This window comes from Periplaneta americana, chromosome 9 (genome assembly GCF_040183065.1).
Source record: "Periplaneta americana isolate PAMFEO1 chromosome 9, P.americana_PAMFEO1_priV1, whole genome shotgun sequence".
In the NCBI taxonomy this organism is placed as follows: Eukaryota; Metazoa; Arthropoda; class Insecta; order Blattodea; family Blattidae; genus Periplaneta; species Periplaneta americana.
Window position 1 is genome coordinate 123140755 of NC_091125.1, and position 25204 is coordinate 123165958.

The following is a 25204-nucleotide window of genomic DNA, read 5'->3' on the forward strand; positions in this document are numbered from 1 at the left end:
ATATGAGAAGGAAGAGGAATATAAAAAGCAAGAATAAGATGAGGAAAAAGAGAAAAATAAATAGAAAGGGGAAAATAGAAGAAATAAGGATTTGAGGAGAAAGAGAAAGATTAGGGGAAAGTGGAGACTGTGGAGTAAGAAGATGAGAAGAAAGGAGATGAGGAGAAGGGGACAAAGAGGGAAGTAGAAGAGGAGGAATGGAGAAGTTGGGGGGAGACGAGAAAATAAGATAAAAGAAGAAGATGAGAAAAGAGGGGAAGATGAGAAGCGGAAGATTAGGAGAAAAGAGACTATGAAGAGAAAGGGGAACATGAGGAGAAAAGGAAAAATGTGAAGAATACGAATGTGAGTAGAAAGGGGAGATGAGAGAGAAAGGTGAGCAGAAAGGGGGGAGATGAGAAGGAATGAGTGAGCACAAAAGGGAAGATTAGAAGAAATAGGATGCTGAAGAGAAAGGGAAAGATGAACAGGAAGGGAAAGATGAGGAGAAAGGCAAATGTGAAGAGAAAGAGGAAGGTGAAAAGGAAAAGATGAGGAGAAACAGAAAGATGAGGAGAAAGGGAAACATGAAGAGAAAGGGAAACATGAGGAGAAAGGTGATGATGAGAATAAACGGAAAGATGAGGGAAAAAGGGAAGATGAGGAGGAAGGTGATGATGAGTAGAAACGGGAAGATGAGGAGGAAAGTGATGATAAGAAGAAACGGGAAGATGAGGAAACAGAGAAAGATGAGGAGAAAAGGGAAGATGAGGAGGAAGGGGAAGATGAGGAGAAAGGGGAAATTGGGAGAAAGGGGAAGATGGAGAGAAGGGGGAGATGATGAGAAAGGGGGAGATGAGGAGAAAGGGGAAGATGAGGAGAAAGGGAGATATGAGGAAAAAGAGGAAGCTGAGGAGAAAGTGGAAGATGAAGAGAAAGGGGAAGATGTAGAGAAAGGAGAAGATGAGAAAGGGGAAGATGAGGAGAAAGGTGAAGATGAGGAGAGGGGAGAAGATGAGGAGAAATCAAATATGAAAGGAAAGAGAACCAAAGAATGGGGATTATTTGAAAGAGAAAGATGAGAAGAAAGGGAAACGTGAGAAGGTGATAATGAGAAGAAACGGGAAGATGAGGAAAAAAGGGAAAGATAAGGAGAAAGGAGAAGATGAGCAGGAACGAGAAGATGGATAGAAAGGGGAAGATTGAGAGAAAGGAGAAGATGAGAAAGGAGGAGATGAGGAGAAAGGAAAAGATGTGGAAAAAGTGGAAGGTGAGAAGAAAGGGGAATTTGAGGAGAAAAGGGAAGATGAGGAGAAAATGGAAGATGAGGAGAAAGGGGAAGATTATGAGAAAGGGGAAGATGAGGAGAAAAGGGAAGAGGAGAAAGGAAAATATGAAGAGAAAGGGGAAGATAAGATAAAAGGAAAAGATGAGGAGAAAGGGAAAAATGAGAAGAAAGGTGATAATGAAAAGAAACGGGAAGAAGAGGAAAAAGGGAAAGATGAGGAGGAAGGAAAAGATGGGTAGAAAGGGGAAAATGGGAGGAAAGGGGAAGATGGAGAGAAAGGGGAAAGATGAGAAAGAAGGAGATGAGGAGAAAGGGAAAGATGAGGAGAATGAGAAAGATGAGGAGAAAGGGGAGGATGAGAAAGGGGAGGATGAGAAAGGGGAAGATGAGGAGAAAGGGGAGGATGAGAAAGGGAAAGATGAGGGGAAAGTGGAAGATGAGAATGGGAAAGTTGAGAAGAAAGAGGAGGATGAGAAAGGGGAAAATGAGGAGAGAGGGGAAGATGAGGGGAAAGGAGAAGAGGAGAAATCAAATATGATAGGAAAGAGAACTGAGAATGGAGGATTATTAGAAAGAGAAACAGAGGCACAGCAGAGAGAGAGAGAGCCACAGGCGGAAGAATTCCTAGCGAGAGGTGGGGATCATTTGCAATTGGCACAGTGAAAATACCCACACCGCATATCTCCTCATTAAAAAGACACCATTAATTTATGGTTCTTAAATCGATGAATTAATCAGAAATACGAGTCCAAACAGTGGCGTCCATAATGTAATGTTAAGAGTGTTGTCTTGTTGCCTTATCATTTAAGCCTTGCATTATAACAATTTCAGTGAGACGGAGCCGGAGCCATTCTCCGTCAATGTGAAAAAAAGCACACACCCACATACAAATCACATGTACAGAATTAATACCGACAAAAGTGAAATTTAATTTACGAGCGAATGGTATTCTTATTGAAAAAATTAAATTACTGACCTTCAATTTGGCTGACAATGAAACCTTCATAGCCCACACTGAGTTTGGTTTAGAATTTATGATCAAGAAAATAGAATGAAAAATAAAACGATTTAGACGTAAACTTTTAATGAGGTGGAATGCAAAGCAGATGTTCATGACGTGAATATAATTGCTGTTCTATTGCTGCCAGTGAAATGTTACTAAGCGTGTACTTAAAAGAAAATATTTTGCTTCCAGAATATGGGTCTACTATTACAATCACGAATTACCAGTGTGATGAGTAACTGTCTGCATTTCAGTATTTGGTAGGCATTATAAAAAGAGGAAGAGAAAAATATACTCCGTTATGGAGTCGAAGTTTGGAACATGGAAAAAGAGAGCGATGAAAATTGAACACCTTACATTATTGATAGGGAGATTCCTGCATTGCGTAAAACTGAAACTGAATAGGCACGTGAAACCGACTCTCGGTCGAAGTGGTACCATAATACGTGAGGATGAGTTAATGAAGAGCGAGTTATTTCGATAATGCGAACAAAATGAAATAAATCACAGTAGCTTTAATAGTAGCCTATAAACTATGACATTAGTTAGGCTACTAAGTACTGTAAACGTTTTTATTTAATTTTAGGTACAACTGGACATAAAAATTGTCACCATACATAAAATAACACTAAGTAAACAGAACTTCCTTGAAAAATAAATTCAAATAAAAAAATTCCCTTTTTATAGAAGTAAGATATTTAAGGGGTTAGGTACAACTTACAGCAGTAAAATTTTGGAAATGTTCAACATTTTTTCTCCATTACTGTATCTTGTACAATAATGAAAATTAGTATGTGTAAAACACTGTCCTTCTACTATATGATAAATATATTTTTACGATTTAAAAAATTATTTATATATATTTTTTTCAAAATTCAGAATGGTGGCAGTTCACTGTGCAGTGATGAAGCGTTTCCCTCATAACTCAGAAACTTTCCAACATTCTGTGATGAAATTTTTTGTGTGTATTTATGTATGTCATATCTACAATATGATGCAAAATCACTTCTATATCTTTGATAGATTGTCAGGTAAAAAATAAATTCATTTAAAAATGGTCGAATATCAGTACTTTCTTCTAACACAAAATAAAAATATATATTAAGAAATGTAGGTGAAAGAGCATGATATTGTAAAAATAAGTTTCAGCAATGAAGTAAAAAGAGAGAACATGAAAAAGTTAACAAGTTTATGAGTTATGAAGGAAACGTTTCATCACAGCACAGTGAACTGCCACCGTTTTAAAATTTTGAAAAAAAAAAATGTATATATACATATATATATATATATATATATATATATATATATATATATATATATATACATATTTTTTTAATCGTAAAATATTTCTTTCATGTAGCAGAAGGACAGTGTTTTACACATACCAATTTTCATTATTGCACAAGATACAGTAATGAAGGAAAAAATGTTGAATATTTCCAAAAATATTGCTGCTATAAACTACCTACCTAACCCCTTAATAATGCGTAATATATTCAGAGTTTGTAATAGGATTGAAAAATCGGAGTTTGTCTGTTGACGGCACGGCCATGTGCTTTACGTGATTACGTCTTGCTTATTTCGATAGATCTTGAGGAGATCTTTCGTTCGTCACCAAAATTAGCGCGCTAGCTCATCTGAGTCGCGATATATATTGCCCGGAAAATTTCGCCCACTCACAAAATGGCCGCTAGTCGCCGCAGGTCCCACTCATGCCTTCTGCATGTGTGACGCCAACTCAAGATTTTGCTCGCATCGTAGTCGTATGCCCGATCGAAGTAGACATTTATTTCAAATTTGTTTTTAGTCGCAAAGTTTTTGAAAATGTTACATCGCTGTTTCCGTCCTGATACGCCATGAGTCGGTATGACTTTAAAAACGCATTTACGAGATCTTTCGTTTAGTACTATAATCAGCGAGGTAGCACATCGCAGTAGCTAGATATGCTGCTCGGAAATTTTCGCCCACGCCCAAAATGGCCGTTAGTTGCAGCGGGCTACACCCTCGCTTCGCGTAAATGCGGCGCCAACTCAAGGTCATGCTCGCATCGTAATCGTATCCCCCATCAAACGAGACACATTTATTTGAATTGTGTTGTCACAAAGTTATAGAGTCGGTATAGATCACCCTGCAAATGTTACATTGCCGTGTCCATCCTGGTGCCCCATGTGTCGGTCTGATTTTAGAGATTTAGTGCTGAAGAAACTTATATAATATGTAATTTTAATCATATACTCAGCTGACAAATTGTTTTTGTCTGTTGCCATTGGTAATTCTTTTCGAATTTATCTTCCGTTTACTATTCCTTCCAGTACATTCTTCAGTAGGCACTTCTATTCAGCCAGTGATACAACCAATTCCCTTTCTACTTCTTGATCATTTTCAGCATCATTCTTTCTCCACACTTTCTAACACAATGGTTTATCCCCGATCAATGAAACCAAAATTCAAGATATTAAGTACATTCGTGATGAAGAAGATGTGCATACATTTTACGAAAACATTATAGCATAGGATTCAACAAAGCGGTTCCGGACAATTGGCCACAGAAAATTGGTAACTGGGACAATTGGCCACAGAAAATTGGTAATAAGGACAATTCGCCACAGATAGACAATTCACCACAAATAGACAATTTGTCACAGATAGACAATTTGTCACACTGAGGTACAAAGATAAATCCATGTCTTCCAGAAGCTCTATAATGTGCGAATGGATACAGAGATTAATAATTTGTAAATTCCACTAAGTATTGCTATGTACATGTAAATTTGGCTTAAAAAATGTCCTGCTAGGTTGTGGCCTACAGCTCTCAAGTACCAGATGACGGTGCCTTCTGCCTTGTACCCCGGTATTCTTCAACTATACGTGATATTCGTCTGTCCATGTCGATGTACTTCCGCTTCTTTTTGGTAGGAGAATGACCACCTTCCAATCTCTCTATGCATCTGTCCACTCTTGCTCTTCCAACTGCAGTTGCTCCAGCACGTGATACAAGGAAGGATGCGCTTTATATATTAATTTGTCAGAGCCTCTTTCTGATTTTGTGAAGCGAATTTCTTCCGCCATAGTTCCGAGTTAGTTTACAGCTTCTGGATTTATCTTGTGTTACCATAGAAATATATTCTAAATTATTGCGAATTTGAGTATTGCCTTGAATTTTAATGTGTGGCTAATTGTCTTTGATACGAATTTCAATTATGTGGCGAATTGTCTTTGACACGAATTTCAATTATGTGGCAAGTTGCCTCTGTGGCCAATTTTCTGTGGCGAGTTGTCCCCAACCCCAACAAAGAATTGAAAGATGAAATTAAGCTGTGGTCTCGTTATAACACTCCTAAGAGTTGTCTGTGCTCTTGTGATTAACAAATTGTTCAAAATAATGTTGTTCAACAATTGTAATAAGGTTATTTTATGATTTTGGTATAAATACATTTAGTTAAACATGTTTGTGTGTCAGTAACCTAATAATTATAATGCAGGATTGAAATTAATTTGCAGAACAACTCAAGTCCTGAAGATAATTAAATTTTTTACGACCTGAAGAAGAATACAAAAGTATGAATTTTTATAATAAAACTTTTTCTCTTACATATAAAAAAATATATTGTAACAATATATGAATCAGCGAGGTTAAAAAGATTTTTCTTTAATTTTCTCAGAACTACTTCTAGGGACTTAAGTCGCTTTGCAAATTCACCATTCAATTGAAGGGTTCAGAGCCATAGCGGGGCAAGTGCCATTTATTAAAAACGAAGAAAGCAAGGCTTAAGGTTAAGTAAATACTATAATTTAATGAAGATTGACATATCATTTATTTTTAATGTGCATACTTTATCTTACTTGCTATATGTTTCATCAAATTATGGTAATCACTTAATTTTAACTCTTGTTTTCTCCGTTTTTAATAAATGGCGTTTGGCCCACTATGGCTCTGAACCCTTCAATTGTACGAAGGAAAGCATTTTCACTATAATAATATTTAAAATGTCAAAATATTGTCAAATTAAAAATGTTTCCTAATACATCTTATTAAAAATAGTTAAAATGACAAAACTTAAAAATTGCTAAATTTCTCGCCAAATGATTAATAAAAGCTCCAGAAAAGTCGTTGATCGCTATTTCGTAATTTTTGTCGTCAGATCTAGCGACTTGTAGCTACAGTTGGCGACACTGAAGCCAAGCCAAGCCATTTCATAAGATAATTAAAACATTTTGTTCCGCTATGGTTGTGTTCGATTAACAGTTAAAAACACTCTCTGCCCGTTACAAGCAAAGCTATTTACGGATCTGTATTTTGTCTATTCATCAGAACGGCCTACCGTCCACTGAGAACCCATATGTGTTCAACGGCGATTTCGTGGACAGAGGGAAGAAAGGCTTAGAAGTGTTTCTGCTTCTACTGGCGTGTCTACTAGTGTTCCCTGGTGGCGTGTACCTGAACCGTGGCAACCACGAAGACCACATTATGAACGCCAGGTAAGCAGACTCATCTCATTCACATTTTAGAAGTAATCTCATTACATCCTTATACAGAGTGTTCCTGTAACTTTTCGTCTTTAAAATATTGGGTAATGCTGAAATAATAATTATTTTACAAACTTGAAGAATAGTAAAATTGTCACCCAATAAATTCTCGAAAAACAAAGGTAGCATTATTTTTGTAACATACACGTTTTTGAAGGATAACTTAGTAGACTCCTACAGAAAATTAATATAGGAGAGGGAGTCAGTATGTTTACGAATTTAAATAGCGACCTATAGGGCTATTTTAACGAGGCGCCTGAAACTATCACCGCTAAATGGAAGTATTATAGATGTGGGCACAAACGAAACAAAGAAGCAGCAATTGTAAGATGCGGGAATTTCTGGCGACTTGATCTGAGCATTAATGCAAGATTTGTCTTGGGCTGAAAGTGATGCACCCAAGACTGATCACCTGTGACAATTCAGGCTAGCATCTCGTCCCCTTCATCCTGTCTGTTCAAATCAAGTCGCCAATGTGTTGCACATTTTGACATTTCTGGCGACTTGATCTGAGCATTGATGCAAGATTTGTCTTGGGCTGAAAATGATGCACCCAAGACTGATCACCTGTGACAATTCGGGCTGGCATTTCGTCCCATTTATTCTCAGCAAGCACTGAGCATGCGTAGTATGTTATAACTGGAAGTTGGAAAATTCAGGTGGCCCAAATTTTGTTTCTGGGCCTGTATATAAATTGCACACAAAGTGGAATATTTACTGAAATTAAAATTATTAAATTTTAATTTCATATAAATTCCTGAAAGTCATAAATAAATTTTATAAAATCCTAAATCTCTCTTTTTTTTTAGCACTTAGAAATCCGTTCTGTAATAATAATATACTTAAATATATACATTTTAGTACAAATGCAGTTTTGAGATTTTTATCGAATATCGAATACAGGACTTGACAGGGTGATGTAGTTTTTTAATGACCCGTTTTACTTATCCTCCGGACTCTTTACATCCGGAGGTTACATTTTTTAGTATATGATTTTAACAAACTTGACATTCGGACCTTTTACATCCGTGCATTTTATGAATGCGCCAGACAATTTATTTCTAGTGGCATTTGTTTTATTGTTTTGTTGTTGTCCACACCTGTGGAGTAACGGCTAGCACGTCTGGCCGCGAAACCAGGTGGCCCGGGTTCGATTCCCGGTCGGGGCAAGTTACCTGGTTGAGGTTTTTTCCGGGGTTTTCCCTCAACCCAATATGAGCAAATGCTGGGTAACTTTCGGTGTTGGACCCCGGACTCATTTTACCGGCATTATCACCTTCATCTCATTCAGACGCTAAATAACCTAAATGTTGATAAAGCGTCGTAAAATAACCTACTAAAATATTGTTTTGTTGTTTCTTTTTAAATACTACTTAGGGTCTGAGAACTTCTCACTTTTATGGTTTTTATGCATCACCTTATTGAAACTGCATTAGTTTGCCTCGTTTTAACTGTGAAAACGCTTTTTAGGTCTTTTAAATATTCTGGTTATTGTATTGTGTTCGTGTTCAATGAAAGATTTTAGATAAAGGCGCAAATAGCCATAGTAGCTGATGCGCCCTTTTTAAACCCCACTAACTAACTAACTAACTAACTAACTAACTAACTAACTAACTAACTAACTAACCAACTAACCAACTCACTAACTAACTAATTAACTAACTAACTAACTGACTATACATTATAGTATTGAAATTCCTGTTATAGCTATATAGCTACTCAAATTCACCACCCGGTATAGTGTTTAATGAAAGATGTATGTATTGGTACTCTATATTCGCCACATGATTTTGCAACATTTTATATGATATATCCTGTATAATAATGCCATCCGTTCAATACTGGAGAGCTATATTGGGTATTTTATTAAATTAAGACACTTCGACAGAGCTGATTAACATCTGTCCAATTAGCCTTGTGCAAACCAATTTACCAAGCAGATACAATTATACCGCGACTCCAGTTACAAACCGTACCCCACTCGGAGTTGATTGCAGAGTGTGAGCGGCAATTGAATCTGACAGTAGCATCGCGTTGCGGGTTCTACACATGTCAATTTGTTACGAATCAATTCGGAAATATTTGCATACACACATCAAGATGTGACAGGTCATACAGTGATTTTTAAGGATACATCGAAAAGAGATAATTTTCTTTTTAACTGAGCAGTCAAAATACTTCACAGGTTTTACGATACAATTGATGCGCCACAAATAATTATACAGGATGAACCATAATTCGCGCATATACAATCCACCACCCAATTTACCATTGTAAACGATGCCGAAATTATTCTTTCCGAAAATTGAGCCCGGGTCCTAATTTCTGACAAGAATTGGGTTCAAATTGCACAATCTGGCAACGCTGGATAAACGGCAGAATGAATGTACAGTCAACTCATCATAATTTACCCGCTTCAGTTATGTGTTCTGAGAGTCTAGGGGTAAAGTGAAGGGGTGTAGAACTGCAACATGAGGTTCAGTGGTTCGAGTCTGGTAATAAGATGGTTTTATGTATAGCAGCCGTGTCGAAAATGTGATCGTGCGTCGAGCCACTGTGTAACCTGCAACGTGCATAGCACCTATGGAGGGAGGCGGACACCCGAAGGGGAAGTGAAGCAACTGTCTGACTTATTAACGGATTTTCATTTTCCTTACGTCAAGCACTTAAATATAATTTTATACAGTACAAGGTTACAAACTAATGTTTAGCACGTGTAACGAAAAAAGAAACGAACAAGAAATCATAGAACATATTATCACAACCTAAAATTAACTCTCTTCAGAATATCTCTGCGACAGAGTTTCAAAATCAGGAATTATGTCACTTACTGCCAGTCGTAGTTGACCGTAAGGTATTTGTCTGTCAGTCGTGATCTAAATTTGGTTTATACTATTTTCATTGATGAAAATAATTTTTCACAAACGTAAGTTGTAGCGAACATGGCTTCAAAAGAACAAGCGAAAGAACGAAGCTTCGGATATTTATTTTTTAGCAAAGATTTTGAAAAGTTCAACATTTGTCAAGTCCTTCTAGCTTTCATTTAATATGACATTGTAAATCTGTGAGTTTAAATTGGAGATCTAACCGCATTATTCCTACATCTGCTGAAAAAGTATCGACGTACAGAGATGATGATGATGATGATGATGGTGATGATGATAATAATAATAATAATAATAATAATAATAATAATAATAATAATAATAACACAACCTTATAATGTTTCATCAGTAACATGTAGTATAATGCCGTTTTATGTTATACAACCGTTTTCTTCGTAATACTTGTGAAAAATCATACATTTAATATTCTCATCATATTGGCTGCACGGTTTCGAGAGAGACATTACGACGATACGCTATTCGCAGGTCAGAGACAAATACAAATAGAACGGAGTTTGACTCCAGTGAGTGAGAGGGTGGGGGTTGTGGGAGGTAAGAAATGCACAGCTACCATTGCAAGCCACTATGTGCTCGTGAGTCGCATTTTCGCCACGGCTGATGTACAGCATTGGCAAAAAAAAAAACCGGACCGAACCTTGTAGCTGATTTTAGAGCCTTATTCACTCCAGAGCACGATAGACAAGTAACTAAGACTTTCGTGGTTCGAATCCTGCCTGGGAAGGAAACATTTTTTGTTCCTTATTCAAATTTATTCCCAGTACTTTTCGGTTGCTGGTAAAATTCATGTTCTGGGAATAATAAGCTAATTGAGTAGTAAAATATCGCTGCAATCGAAAACTATTGGGAATAAATTTGAATAAGAAACAAAAAAAATTCCTTCCCAGGCAGGATTCGAACCACGAAAGTCTTTAGTTACCAGTCTATCGTGCTCTGGATTGAACAAGGCTCTGAAATCAGCTACAAGAGTCGGTCCGGTTTTTTTTTGCCACTACTGTACTTAACTTAAACAATAAACCTCTTCAGAGCCCGATGGATCTTGTTTCACGGCTTCATGCAGCTGTAACGACTGTCAACAGGAATATGGTGCATAACGTACAGGAAGACATTATTAGGCACACAGACTTTTGTCGTCGTATGGGGGATAGTGCTTTTGAGCATAATAATAATAATAATAATAATAATAATAATAATAATAATAATAATAATAATAATAATAATAATAATGTTTAATTTAACTGGCAGAGTTAAGGCCATAAGGCCTTCTCTTCTACTCAACCAGCCTTAATCAATACAATACATATTTAAATTACAAATATTTACACTACATTTAAAAGGTTCTCCAGAAATATTCTTCAATTTTAACGACTAGTAGACTACATATGTATTTATTTAAATTTAGATAAACCTATAAGGTAAAGTAGTAACTAAATTTATGAGCTAATTTAATTCAATCAATTATAGGTTGTAAATAAATGAAATACAGTACAATAAGTGTAAACATGTATTGTGATTATTAAAGAAACAACCTAACATGTATAATAATAATAATAATAATAATAATAATAATAATAATAATAGTTTTTTAACCTGGCAGAGCTAAGACGATACGGCCTTCTCTAACACTCAACCAGGACTAAAAACTGCGATACGAAAAATACTTAAAATTTACAAAGTAAAGTACACTACAATTGAAGGGTTCAGAATCATAGTGGGCCAAGCGCCATTTACTAAAACCGTAGAAAACAAGGGTTAAAATGAAGTTATTACCATAATTAAATGGAAACATATAGCAAGTGAGCCACCGGCGTGGCTCAGTCGGTTAAGGCGCTTGCCTGCCGGTCTGAAGTTGCGTTCGGGCGCGGGTTCGATCCCCGCTTGGGCTGATTACCTGGTTGGATTTTTTCCGAGGTTTTCTCCAACCGTAATGTGAATGCAAGGTAATCTATGGTGAATCCTCGCCAAATATCATCTCGCTATCACCAATCTCATCGACGCTAAATAACCTAGTAGTTGATACAGCGTCGTTAAATAACCAACTAAAATAAAAAAAAATATATAGCAAGTGATATAAAGTCTACACATTAAAACTAAACGACACGTCAGTCTTCATTAAACTTTGACATTCATTTAACTTTAACCCTTGCTTTGTCCGTTTTTAATAAACGGCGCTTGGCCCACTATGGCTCTGTACTCTTCAATTCGATTTTTCCTCTGGACGTGGACGCCATCGTACGGGCTGAACTTATAAAACAATAAGGGCCATATTCATAGACGTTCTTAGCGCAGGCTTCCGGTGGATGATCAGCGAACTAACGTTTTTCGTATTCATAAATCAGTGTTAGCGACATGATATGATATGAATTCTGTACAAGTAATGAGTCGATAGCCGGGGCTAGTTTAGCACGCTCGTAGCGCGGGCTAGCGAAATGTCTATGCATAGCACCCTTAATATTTACATGCAAAGGGTAATCAGGAATCTGTTATTTTCTCATATGCTGTTACAGCTCAAAATAGTATAAATAATAAGGAGAATAAATATTTAGGAAAATAATAAAAAGTGATGTAATTATTCAAAGGGATTAAAATAGAAATTGCCTTGTTCTTCTTCTGACTCGCTACTTTCTTCCTATTATATCTTGCTCTGCAGGCTGAAGAATAAGATCTTCATTTTCACTAGTTGTTGTTTAGTCAACTGTTCGAAGAAGGTCTGAACCTCGCAAGTGATACCAACAAGGCACTACGTATGAGGCAACTAGGCCAGGAGATAATAGGATAGGGTGGCCAGTTCCTTTTTCTCCTCTATTGCACACATCGCCGACTAGTTACATATTACACTAACATACTTCAGATGCATACAAACAATTATTGTTCTTCCTCTCACACATATCGTCAAGTAATGAAACCTCATTTCAATATCTGCATCCGTCTAACACTTCCTCTTAGACATATTTACAGTGAAAGAAAGAAATACAACCTTCTAACTGCAATTGTTACCGAGTCTGATGTAATAAATATGAAAACAAGAAATCCAATGTGCACATTAGAGATGAACAACGATCGAGAAAACGAAACTCGGCGCCCGCAAAGCCGAAAACCTTCACGACAATGTTGCATTACTTTGCGTCCTTGACGAAAAGACATTGTGAGTCTTCCGAGACTCGATATTGATCATCTCCCGAAGTCCCGAAGTCAGCAGTTGGTTATTCCTGATTGAATTTTTATCTACTTTGGCAACTGTTATATATGTATAAACAATAAAGTAGCCTATTTGAAACATCTCTACCTTACAGTGTATAATAATCCGTTCCCCAGTGTTTATTTAATTACTAGGCCCTCATTAAAAGGCTAGGAATTTTCTTTTCATATGTTTTAGATCAAGTGTGCAATCCAATTAAAAAGATATTAATGTCATGTTCTATGTTTCTTAGAAATGCAAATTTATTTGAGAATTTTTTTATTTATATAACCATAGGTAATTATCATATAACAGAACCAGAATATTTTGATAACTATGATTGTGTTTAGTTTTGTATTTTTGTCTCATTTAAATATTTTTGTTATTTATTTTAATGACGTATGTTATTCAAAGTTACGAAATCTTTCCACGCCGACCAAATGCTATTTCGAGAACGACGAGCGAGACTCGAAGCGCAGCGAGAATGACGAGACGAGACTCGAAAGACAAATGCAGCAACACAGCGAGCGAGAGCGGCAGTTAGTTTTGTCCATCTCTAGTGCACATGTACCAACAAAAAATAATTTTACTCCACAATTAACTGCTGCCGAAACTTGATTTTTTGTTACATTGTGTATAATATAACAAGAAATAAAGCCATAAAAACGTAAAACAAATTTCCCTGTAATAAAAAATATATTATTAAAATATCCTTTGGGGTCAGTAGTTGACTCCACATTGGTATGTGACCCTATTAAGTTTAACTTTTAGAAAGAGCGATTAGGAATTTTATTGTCGCATACTTATTTAGCATGGAATATCGTTCAGTTTTCTGGTCGGATCTAGCCTTACATAAAGACATGACGTGAGAGTATACAGTGACATGCTAGCCAGCCAGTCTCACATTCTAATCATGTTTACATGGAGAAGAGTGGCATTGAATTTAGCGGAACAAGGTAAAGCTACGGACAGTTTAAATTATCAATATGACGCCCGTACAGGGACATGCTGATCAAAGACGCCGCACAGCCTCACGTCGACTTTGGGTTCGTACGTAGTTCGAGAGTTTTCCGTCGCCACGTCAACGCTGAAAACACTTCAAAGTGTAACAAAAGTTTTGTGATATGTTTTGATTCCAATCTATGGCTGAGGTTTCAAAGTTTGAGGTCTCAAGCCTAGCGAACTAGGACTGAATTTTCAATAGGGACGTGGAGATTTCATTTCTCCTTCCATAGGGACTTTTTTTGTTTCCCTCCTTTTGCGTTATCTATTGCCTGAAGTGACACCCTTCTGCCTTGCTGGTCACATGACCGGTAAGAGGAGGAGCTCACGACATGAACAGTTTGACTGTGGCGCATGCGCGGACCTCTCATGCAGTGCCAGCGTGATTCTTATCCGAATTTATTTTCGCGTGTACATTCCAGATCAAATCAAGATCAAATAAAGAAGTTCCCCTCGTGCTCCGCTTACACATCTTGTATATATGAAGGTTAGGTTTGGTTAGTTTAGGCTTTTGTTAACCAAGTTCGCGCATTCCGCTCATGCACAGACAGCCAAGATTATCCTGTCGCGAGTCGCATATCCAGTAAGTTCTACACCTTCTGAACTCTTACAGTTAATGAAGAATCATTGCAAGAGTTTGCATTGGACTAGCAAGAAATCCAGTTCTTTAGGTTTGATGTTGTTGATGATAATACAGGCGGAACAGATTTTTTTTTTTCCAGTATTCGGTTTCCTTATTCTATGGCGGCTTTACCGGCGCTATATTATTTATTATCTTACCTTCCTTATACACGTATTTACACAGCCATCAAACTATTAGGAGGACAGAAGGTGAAAGGAAAAGCAATTGTTCTAAGTTCTACTATGTAAGGAGTAGAGTCTCAAAACATCTGGTTATAGACGTGGACAATCAGTTGTCAAAAAATAAAACGATGTCGGCTTTTAGGTTTATTCACTAGCGGTCTTACTAATAAAAACTCTGCATACAGACGTTTAACTGTCTTATACTTATACACTGAGTAGCTCGTTTATAAATCGTGTGTAAATTCCTTACTAATAATCACAACATACATCGTGTATAACAGTATAACTGTTAACGCAGCTACGTCATAGTTTCGTCATTACTTCATTACAAAAGGTAATAGAATATCTGAGATTCTCTATTGCATCCGGTAGAGCGCTCTAGTGTGCCGTGTTAAGTATCGATAGTACAACTGGCTCTGATAGATTACACACTCTATTTTTGTCAAAGAGTACAAGCTACAGCAATATTAGTCTACTTATTCTGTGCTCTTTGGTGTGTTCTTCTGTGGTTACAAGGCATCTATCATCATAAAATAACAGTCGATACGAACAGCTGTTAGAGGGTCGGCCATTTTCTCTCTATATACAAAGTTTAAACAAGGGGTTTCTTGTATGTAACTACTGCAAAGCAATTCCCATTGTATAGTTACAGCCTGTTTATACATCCATTGCTTATGCATGGTTTATTAGTAACGTTTTCTGTCTCAACTCCTCATAAGTCTCGTATAAAAACTGTACACGGTTTATTAGTAAGACCGAAGATATCGAAGCTTATCTATGCATATGGGTGGGTGCATTTAGTTTAAAATGCTAGGATACCCGAAGTCTTAATATTAAATCTTTACAAATTCTGCACTTGTTTCTTTCGTTCTGATGTAGAATTATGTCTTTCTCGTCAGTAGGTACTGGGAGATAGCTTCAGCATTGAATAACATAAAAATACAAGGCCCTTTGTTCTTTTTATATTTCCCAGTAGTTCTCCTTGTATTTAGCCTTATTCTCCTTGTATTTCCCCCTTTTTCCTTGTATTTCCTCCATGTGCTTCTTGTATTTTTCTCTTGTTCTCATTGTATTTTTTCCTTGTTTTTCTTGCATTCCCCTTGATCTCTTCCCTCGTTCTCCTCTTATTCCCCATGGTCTCCTTTGCCCTTGTTCCTTTGTTTTCTCTTATTCTCACAGTCTTCCCGCTGTTACATTTCTCTTTTTCTTGTCTCACCCTTGTTCTCCATGTTCCACCCTCCTCCCCATTACGTTCTCCTTGTTATCTTTGTATTCCCTTGTTCTCTTTGTATTCTCTTCTGTTCTATAATATCGTCTTCGATTAAAATGTTTGGTTTTCTATGAGTAGCAAGGAGATACACCATCAACTATATCAGTACTTTTTAACTTTGCTCTAGAATATGCCATTAGGAAAGTCCAAGATAAAAGAGAAGTTTTGTAATTGAACGGGTTACATCAGCTTCTTGTTTATGCGGATGACGTGAATAAGTTAAGAGAAAATCCACAAATTATTAGGAAAAATATGAGAATTTTACTTGAAGCAGGTAAAGGATAGGTTTGGAAGTAAATCCCGAAAAGACAAAGTATATGATTTTGTCTCGTGACCAGAATATTGTACGAAATGGAAATATAAAAATTGTGAACTTATCCTTTGAAGAGGTGGAAAAATTCAAATATCTTGGAGCAACAGTAAAAGGTAAAGGTATCCCCGTAACATGCCATGAAGGCACTTGGGGGGGGGGACATGGAGGTAGAGCCCCATGCTTTCCATGACTTCGGCACTAGAATGAGGTGGTGTGGTCGGCACCATGCTCTAACCGCCTTTTACTCCCGGGAAATACGCGGCACTCAATTTTATAGGAGGCTGAGTGAACCTCGGGGCCGTTCTGAAAGTTTGGCAACGAGAAAAAATCCTGAACAAATATAAATGATAATCGGAAGGAAATTAAACCCAGAGTACATATGAGAAATGCCTGTTAGTATTCGGCTGAGAAGCTTTTATCATCCAGTCTGCTCTCGAAAAAGCTGAAAGTTAGAATTTATAAAACAATTATTATATTACCGGTTGTTCTGTATGGTTGTGAAACTCGGATTGTCACATTGAGAGAGGAATAGAGACTGAAGGTGTTTGAGAATAAGGTGTTTAGGAAAATATTTGGGGCTAAGAAGTCTGAAGTTATAGGAGAATGAAGAAAGCTACACAACACAGAACTACACGCATTGCATCCTTCACCCGACATAATTATAAACATTAAATCCTAACGTTTGAGATGAGCAGGACATATAGCATATATGTGTGAATCCAGAAATGCATATAGATTGTTAGTTGGAAGACCTGAAGAAAAAAAAAATCTTTGAGTAGGTCGAGACGTAGTTGGGATGATAATATTAAAATGGATTTGAGGGAGGGATTTCAAAATAGGGACTGGATTAATCTTGCTCAGAATAGGGATCGATGACGGGCTTATGTGAGAGCAGCAATGAACCTTCGGGTTCTCTAAAAGCCATTTGTAAGTAAGTCCAACGCCATGAACTTGTAGTGGACGCAAACAAAAGTTCTCACAGTTGGGATATGCCATTTATTCACCGAGAAAATTTTCTTTCCTACTAAGGACTAATTTTCTATGTGCAATATAAGAGCTTTGGCATATCCCAATTAATTTGAAACTTCACCGTGTGAAAGTTAAATGGCAGAAGTGTACAATCGTACATATATCTCAAAATTCGATTTCGGTTGGGATCAGACATTATTGTTCTGATCACCTTAATTAAAAGGAATGTGCTATTTAAAGAATATGATCTATAATAATTTGCACCATTTGAGAGGGAAAAATTCATATAAAACTATAGAAACTAACCAAATTATTGTAGGTTATGCATTTCCTATTGCGTATTGTGACATAATAACGCATGTACATACAGTTAGAGTGTGATAAATTATGAAAGTGGCGGATATTAAATGAATGAAAAATTGTAGTAGTGACGGATACATAATATATTAACAAATTCACCTAGTGATCAGTAAATTGTGACAAGTTTCCCAGATCCCGAAACATGTAAGCATTTGAGTATTAAACATTGCTACATATCCGAAAGCTTTTTCCATTGTAAAGAGTATTTTCTTATTTTCAGATATGGATTTATCCGGGAAGTGAAGATGAAGTACAAGGTGAGTCTAAATACATAATACTACGTTATATGTCTCCAAAATATTTATAAAAATATTAATTTGTTATATAGACAAATGTGTCTGGGGAAGGCAGATATTTTCATTGTAAACTGGAGTCTTTATGTCTGGAAAAATTACTTTCCAAGAAATATTTTATCTCCAATATCATGGTAATGAGTAATTCGATATTCTTTGTTAATTATATGCCTATGAATTACTTTTTATTGCAGTCAAATTCTTTTACATCCCACACATCATTAACGAACAAATTAATTTCAAGATACATAATTTGAACAAATTCCATCGAATACTCAACTTATGTGCAAATTTTTTACACATATAGCATGTCCCAGAAAGTCAGCTTCCTTTTGCGTAATAACATTGGTAGGAGACTTAACATTCGCTTAGTTCTAATTTTAATTGAGTGATAACTGGAATTGCGAAGATGGGGTTGATAGAACTTTATTTTTTGAAAGAAATTTTTACTTCAGCAGCTTACTTAGAGATAGACGTGTCAATGTAGCAATCGATTTATTTGCTACCAGTGTTTTATTTCAAGTGCAACAATTCTGAAATGCATTGGTATACTATGTCAAAACGTTCTTGTGGATCTATAGAAAAATGGAAGCTTCACTCAAGAGGCCTCATACAGATATTTGGTTCTGGGTCCTCTTTCCACACCAAATCCGTGAATATACTGGGTGTTCAGTTCAAAGTGTGTCATGGCTCGCTGTATGCCGTCATGTGGCTAGTCGACGAGCCTAGACAATTCAATCTTCCTACACTTCCGCAGATGTGTATTACTTATGTGCCAGAGAAGTTGCCTAGCAAGTACGGCGTTCATTCTGAAGAGTACTTACTGATACGTACGGTAACGCCGGTAGTGGCAGGAATGTGAACTGTTTGGAAATACGTACTGTCGGGATATGGGGAGAGGGTTAAAACGATTACTTACGTATTTGTTGACATTAATTTCGACGGTCAACATGGACACGGAGCATTTGATTTGTGTTGTGGAATGTTTCCGTACGCAACCGATGATAACAAATGCCCTGCGTACGACTTGCCGGCGCAAAACACAGTTCGAAAGAGGTTATGGTAGCACACAGACCGTACAGACCGCCATCTGTTGCTACGACGTTCAAGTTATACCGTACACGTTCTCAAGATCAGATTGAACACCTTGATTAATAGGCAACTTCTCTGACACAAAAGCAGAAACTCGCTTTAAATCGCTGACTCATCAACAGTGACGTCATGACACATTTTGAAATGAACACCCAGTACTATATAAACCCATAGGCACTGAACCGAGGGGTCCAATTCGGTTTGTCTATACATTCCTGGGTGAAATTATAACCTCGAACTTACATTCAGGACACAAAAGAGAAAGACGTTTAAATATTTTTCAAGGATTTGTTTTACTTATGTGAGGGGAAATTAACTTTTGGAACATTCTGTATATTTAAATCACAATACATATATCGTTTTACATAATATGATGAGGAATGAAAAGTTAAACTTTCAGAGTTAATATTTCTGGTCTTCTTTTGTCTTTTATATTGTTCTTTGTTGGCATTCGTATTAAATTTCATAACCATGCACCAGTATGTATAATGACAGAAATATCCTGCAAATTTATCTCTTATCTTATATTTCTGCTTCTCCTGCGGTCTAGTGAACTATATCCAGGGACAGTACTAAGGAATTTAATTTCAAAGGGCTCAATTATTATTCCTAACTGCTTCCCAGTAGCATTTTAGTTTTTACATCCGTGAAATGTAAGCGGAAATGCAATAACATTGTGTAGTATAATCATTGTTTTTTCTTATCTGTTTTCTTATAAATACGGTCTCACAGAAATGTCTGAATCTATTTAATTCTATTTCAACATCTTGGCTCTTTCTATATCTATGTAATATTGCATCCTAAGAATTTGAAGTCTCTGATTTCTTCTAGGTTTCGTCGTTCTATTGTTATTTTTGCTGTTATTGCTTGAAGTTCTCTGAATGCAATTATTTTCGTTTTGTCATTATACAGAATGTTCTGAAAAAAGATTCCAATATTTAGAGTAGAGGTAACATGCATCACAACAAGAAATAAAAGTCTTACAAACATGGGTCCTAAAATTAATATCTTCTGAGAAATGCGCAAATGTTTACCATCACTGTAAGAACAGCATATCTTCTACTGTGAGCTCTTTAACATGAGAGAAAAGAATGTAGCCATTTGTCGTTGTGTATTACACAGCATAACTTTGTTTTTGTTTGCATGAAGAGGACGCTTAAAGAGACTTCAGTATGTTAGAGTTCGTAATAGTACTATTGCAGTAATGTTACTGTACCAGTCAGGTAGGCTAAGTTAGTTTCGTATCTGTTGAATAGGAGCATGGTTTGCTTCTCGCCCAAGAGCTTACAGTGGAAGATATGCTGCTCTTACAGTGATAGCAAACATTTGCTCATTTTTTAGAATATATTAATTTTAGGACCCATGTTTGTAGGGCTTTTATTTTGTTTTGATGCATACTATCTCCTCTCTAAATATTGAAAACTTTTTCTTCAGAACACCCTGTATATGTATACTTATATTATGTTCCTTCGCAGCAAGGTTAAGTTTCTTGACTACTATTTGGATTAGGGTCGTGCAATGTTCGAACATGAGAGAGAATATCAAGATATTACGAACTTCGCCCTACTCCATAGGCATCCCAACAGTACGTGGAAGTGAAGCATGTAAACTAAAATAACCGAGTCCATTGAAAACCAGTTCATGTTCGGTTCAAGTTTGCCGAGTCTTTGTAGAACTGAAGCTCCCTTTGCGTTTGTTCAAATTTTCCCCTTTCCTTACATATGTTCGGTGCCTTTCTTCTTAGTTCCTCCTCTCCCTGCGTCTTTACGCTTCAGCTGCATAAGGATAAGGCACATTTATTGCCAAGTTACGCATAGTAATGAGTATAGGTAATTTTTCTTGTTATTAATATGATTAAACATTCACAAAAATATACGTATAAATAAGTCAAACAAATATTTAGAAAACGTATATGTTCAAAGTACCGACTAGTATGTGCAAAATTCAAATATGAGAGAGGAAACCAAATCATTGCAAACTTCGTCTTATATCATATGAAAAAACTAATCGCAAGATATGTGTTCAAATACTTATGCGGTTTAAAATAGTGTCCTGCAATATTCGAACATGAGAGAGGCAACCAAGACATTACAAACTTCGTCTTATCTTACATGAAAAACTAATCGTAAGGTCAGTCGAGGACAGCGAAAATTTTTGTAACAAAATGGAACAAACACGACAGACCTTCTTCTGCAAAGCGAACATCGACGAATGTCGAACTTCGTCATACTCGACTGACTTGAATCGAACATATTGCCTGTAATACTTTCATCATGCGTATAGTCACACAAATATTGCTACGGAGAAATTGTGATTTATTTGAATATTATGTGAAGAATGTAATTATAGGTATTTTCTTTCGGTAACTGGTATAGTAACAACTGTGACATAATGTGACGTATCTCTACGTACGTATATTTCTGTCGAAGTTTACTCATATTTTTATAACAAAAATTACCTCTCCTTACAACTAAATAAATCTTCACAAGATTTGTTCTAAAATCCTTACTCAGCTAAAAGCATGAAGGGTTGGGAGAGGAGTGTAGGAGAGGCCAGCGAACTTGAAGGGCACAGATCATACAAGGGGCAAAACCGAGCGAGCGAGACAAATCCGCTTCTTCAAAGCAGACTTCGGTTCTTGTCACACTCGACAAACTTGAACCGAACATAGAGCATGAAATGCACGACACTAATTTGGATCTCATCTTCTATTCTTTCTATAATGAGCTCTTCATCTGCAAATAGCAAGGGTACAAAATCGGTCTGTTTTATTGAACGATATGAATCTAACTTCATCGGCGATTTATGACTTATCTTTATCATTTATCTATATATTATTAAATAATGTCGGAGAAAGTGAATACCTTTGTGACATTCTCTGGTTATTCAGTATACGCCGATTGATTTCTATACTGCGTTGTTATTGATATAATTTTGTTTCTGTACAGGTCTCCGTATATTATCGCGTAATTCACTCCCTTCTTTTTTTACGTGAAACGTTTTCTTCCGTATCATTCGAGAACAATTTTAACAAAAATTAAATACAACATTGCCCCTTATAAGAATGCGTCAATACAACCCGCAATACATTTGTTAATTAAGGAACTTCATTTGTTCATTCATGGCCCAAGTTGTGCTTTTGGCATAAAACTTTAATCAAATGGAATTCACAATCTACTGTCCATTCCTTGTAAATTGACCGGTGTTGATTCCACTAAGTAGCAGAGTGCACCATCCTCACCACAACAATATGATTTAACCTTCAATGGATGTATCAATACAGACTCCAAAGCAGCGTCTTTGTCGCGTTTACTTTACCATAACGTTCATACTGATAAATAAATGTGTTTACATCGGGACAATTACGAAACATATCAAAATCAATAAACTAAGAAGCAGCTTAATGCGGATATATTTTCAGTAAAATTTAGCCTATAATATATCAATACAATTACAAAAAATAGCAAACTAAATAAACTAAAAGTAATACGTAATAAAAGAAAGATTTTCAGGGATATTTATAAATTATAATTATATTAGTGACATTAGGCAATATTCCTGAATTTTAAATTAAAATGAGCAGAATCAATAAACTAATACATGCTTAATCGATGGCTGAAAACCAGACTGTTCTAAGTCCAACTTTTTATAAGAAAGAAATCTCTGTTTCATTGTGTTCCAGTTCTTGTCCGCGTATATGAATCGAACAAAATTATAAATATTCCTCTCCATAAGGTTGCTATGAAGCTATTCCAAATTGTTTCACGAGGCTTTGAATTTCAGGAGCTTAAAATAGCTCTCCTGAAAAAAAAAAATAGTAAGATGGACTTGGGAAAGTCTGGTTCTGGGCCAACGTAATGAAGGAAACATTTTCGGGAATATTTATAATTATATCAGCATATTATTATAATAGTTAATAAACTAAAGAAAACTTTTAATGAAGGGACAGTTTAAAGACAATCTATACTAATAATAAATCTGTAGCCGAAATTTTTCTGGTAATTTTCGATTTTCCAAAAATAATTGGTCCTAACATATATAATTAACCACCCTGAAACCGAAAATCGCTTTTTTGAAATTTTTGTTTGTATGTCAGTCTGTCTGTCTGTATGTATGTTTGTTACCTTTTCACGCGATAATGGCCAAACGGATTTCGATGAAAATTGGAATATAAATTAAGTTCGTTGTAACTTAGATTTTAGGCTATATGGCATTCAAAATACATTATTTAAAAGGGGGGTTATAAGGGGGCCTGAATTAAATAAATCGAAATATCTCGCTTATTATTGATTTTGCGAAAAATGTTATATAACAAAAGTTACTTTGAAAATAATTTGCGATAAGTTTTATTCCTTGAGAAATTTTGATAGGACTGATATTTAACGAGATAAATGAGTTTTAAAATTAAAATAACTGCCATCTAAGGCCGTGTAATGAATTAAAAAACAAATGACTTCGTCTCTAAGGGGCCTTGGACAGCAACAATCGAAAGCTATGAAAGATAGCCTACAGAGAATGTTTCTGTGTTTGTATGAAATAATATCGGAAGCTAAATTAACTGATTTGTATAATTAATTATTATTTCACCATCTACATGGACATAATGCTATAATGTTATTACAGTAACTTCTGATATAATATCTATACTAATAATAAATCTGTAGCCAAAATTTTTCTGGTAATTTTCGATTTTCTAAAAATAATTGGTATTAACATATAATTAGTCACCCTGAAACCGAAAATCGCTTTTTTAAAATGTTTGTTTGTATGTCTGTCTGTCTGTCTGTATGTTTGTTACCTTTTCACGCGATAATGGCTGAACGGATTTCGATGAAAATTGGAATATAAATTAAGTTCGTTGTAACTTAGATTTTAGGCTATATGGCATTCAAAATACGTTATTTAAAAGGGGGGGTTATAATGGGCCCTGAATTAAATAAATCGAAATATCTCGCTTATTATTGATTTTTGTGAAAAATATTACATAACGAAAGTTTCTTTAAAAATTATTCTTTGAAAAATTTTGATAGGGCTGATATTTAATGAGGTAAATGAGTTTTAAAATTAAAATAACTGCCATCTAAGGCGGTGTATTGAAATAAAAAACAAATGACTTCGTCTATAAGGGGCCTTGGACACAACAATCGAAAGCTATGAAACATAGCCTACAGACAATGTTTCTGTGTTTGTATGAAGTAATATAGGAAGCTAAATTAACCGATTTGTATAATTAATTATTATTTCGTCATTGGAAAGTGTAGTTTCTCTGGATGGACATAATGCTATAATGAAATTACAGTAACGTGTGAGTGAATTGAGGACAGGTAAGATTAAAATAGCTTCTGATGCACAGAAACTTGATAGGTTATTCTGTATATTCATTTCCTGTATTTCTTAAAATAATGTTTATGAACATATTCATTTTTATCTCAGAGAATTAACGAACAACGAAAGTGTACTGTATTGATTTAGTATGTAGTAATAGTACGTTAGCTTAGCAATCCATTATTTTATAATTCAATTTTGAACTATGCTCAATTGAATCGTGTTAAAATACATAAAATATATATGCAATAAATGCAATGCAAAAAAATTGGGTAATGAGCCAAGCAGATTATGTTGCGCTGTTGTAAAAGCTGTTCCTCCTGAGATTCAAGAGCTCCCACAACAAATTAAAAACCTTCTAATTCGAGTACATCCGTTATCAACACACTTTTTACATAATATAATATAATATAATATAATATAATATAATATAATATAATATAATATAATATAATATAATATAAACATAATAATAAATCTGTAGACAAAATTTTTCTGTTAATTTTCGCTTTTCCAAAAATAATTGGTGATAACAATTAATAACATGTTAAAGGAATTGTCATTGTACCAAATGAGTGGTCTCTGGATCAAAATGATCACATTTTAATATTTTAAATACAATTTAAATTAAGTAACATATTAAACGAGTTATCCTTCTATCAAACACGAATGTTCCCTGGATCAAACGTCCTATTTTAATTATGTCATTACTTTATATTCATTTCTAACGAGTGCAGCGGAGCGCACGGGTACGGCTAGTTTATAATAATATGACTAAACTTATGAAACTTAGCAAAATCAATAAGCTAAATATTCTGAGAGAAACATTGTCAGAATATCTTATATCAGTAAATTTGAAAAACTTAGGACATTAAAAAAATAGAAGTGCTTGAATAGG

The 25204-nt window shown here is 35.6% G+C and overlaps 1 protein-coding gene across 1 annotated transcript in view; it reads left to right on the top strand.

Moving 5' to 3' along the window:
* The window catches only part of rdgC (retinal degeneration C), a 484209-nt gene that overhangs the window by 227021 nt on the left and 231984 nt on the right, over window positions 1–25204 (top strand). The window contains exons 8-9 of the mRNA XM_069835771.1: window positions 6583–6749; window positions 17817–17853. Of these exons, the coding sequence (XP_069691872.1) occupies window positions 6583–6749; window positions 17817–17853 (204 nt within the window). The remainder of the gene's footprint in view (window positions 1–6582; window positions 6750–17816; window positions 17854–25204) is intronic.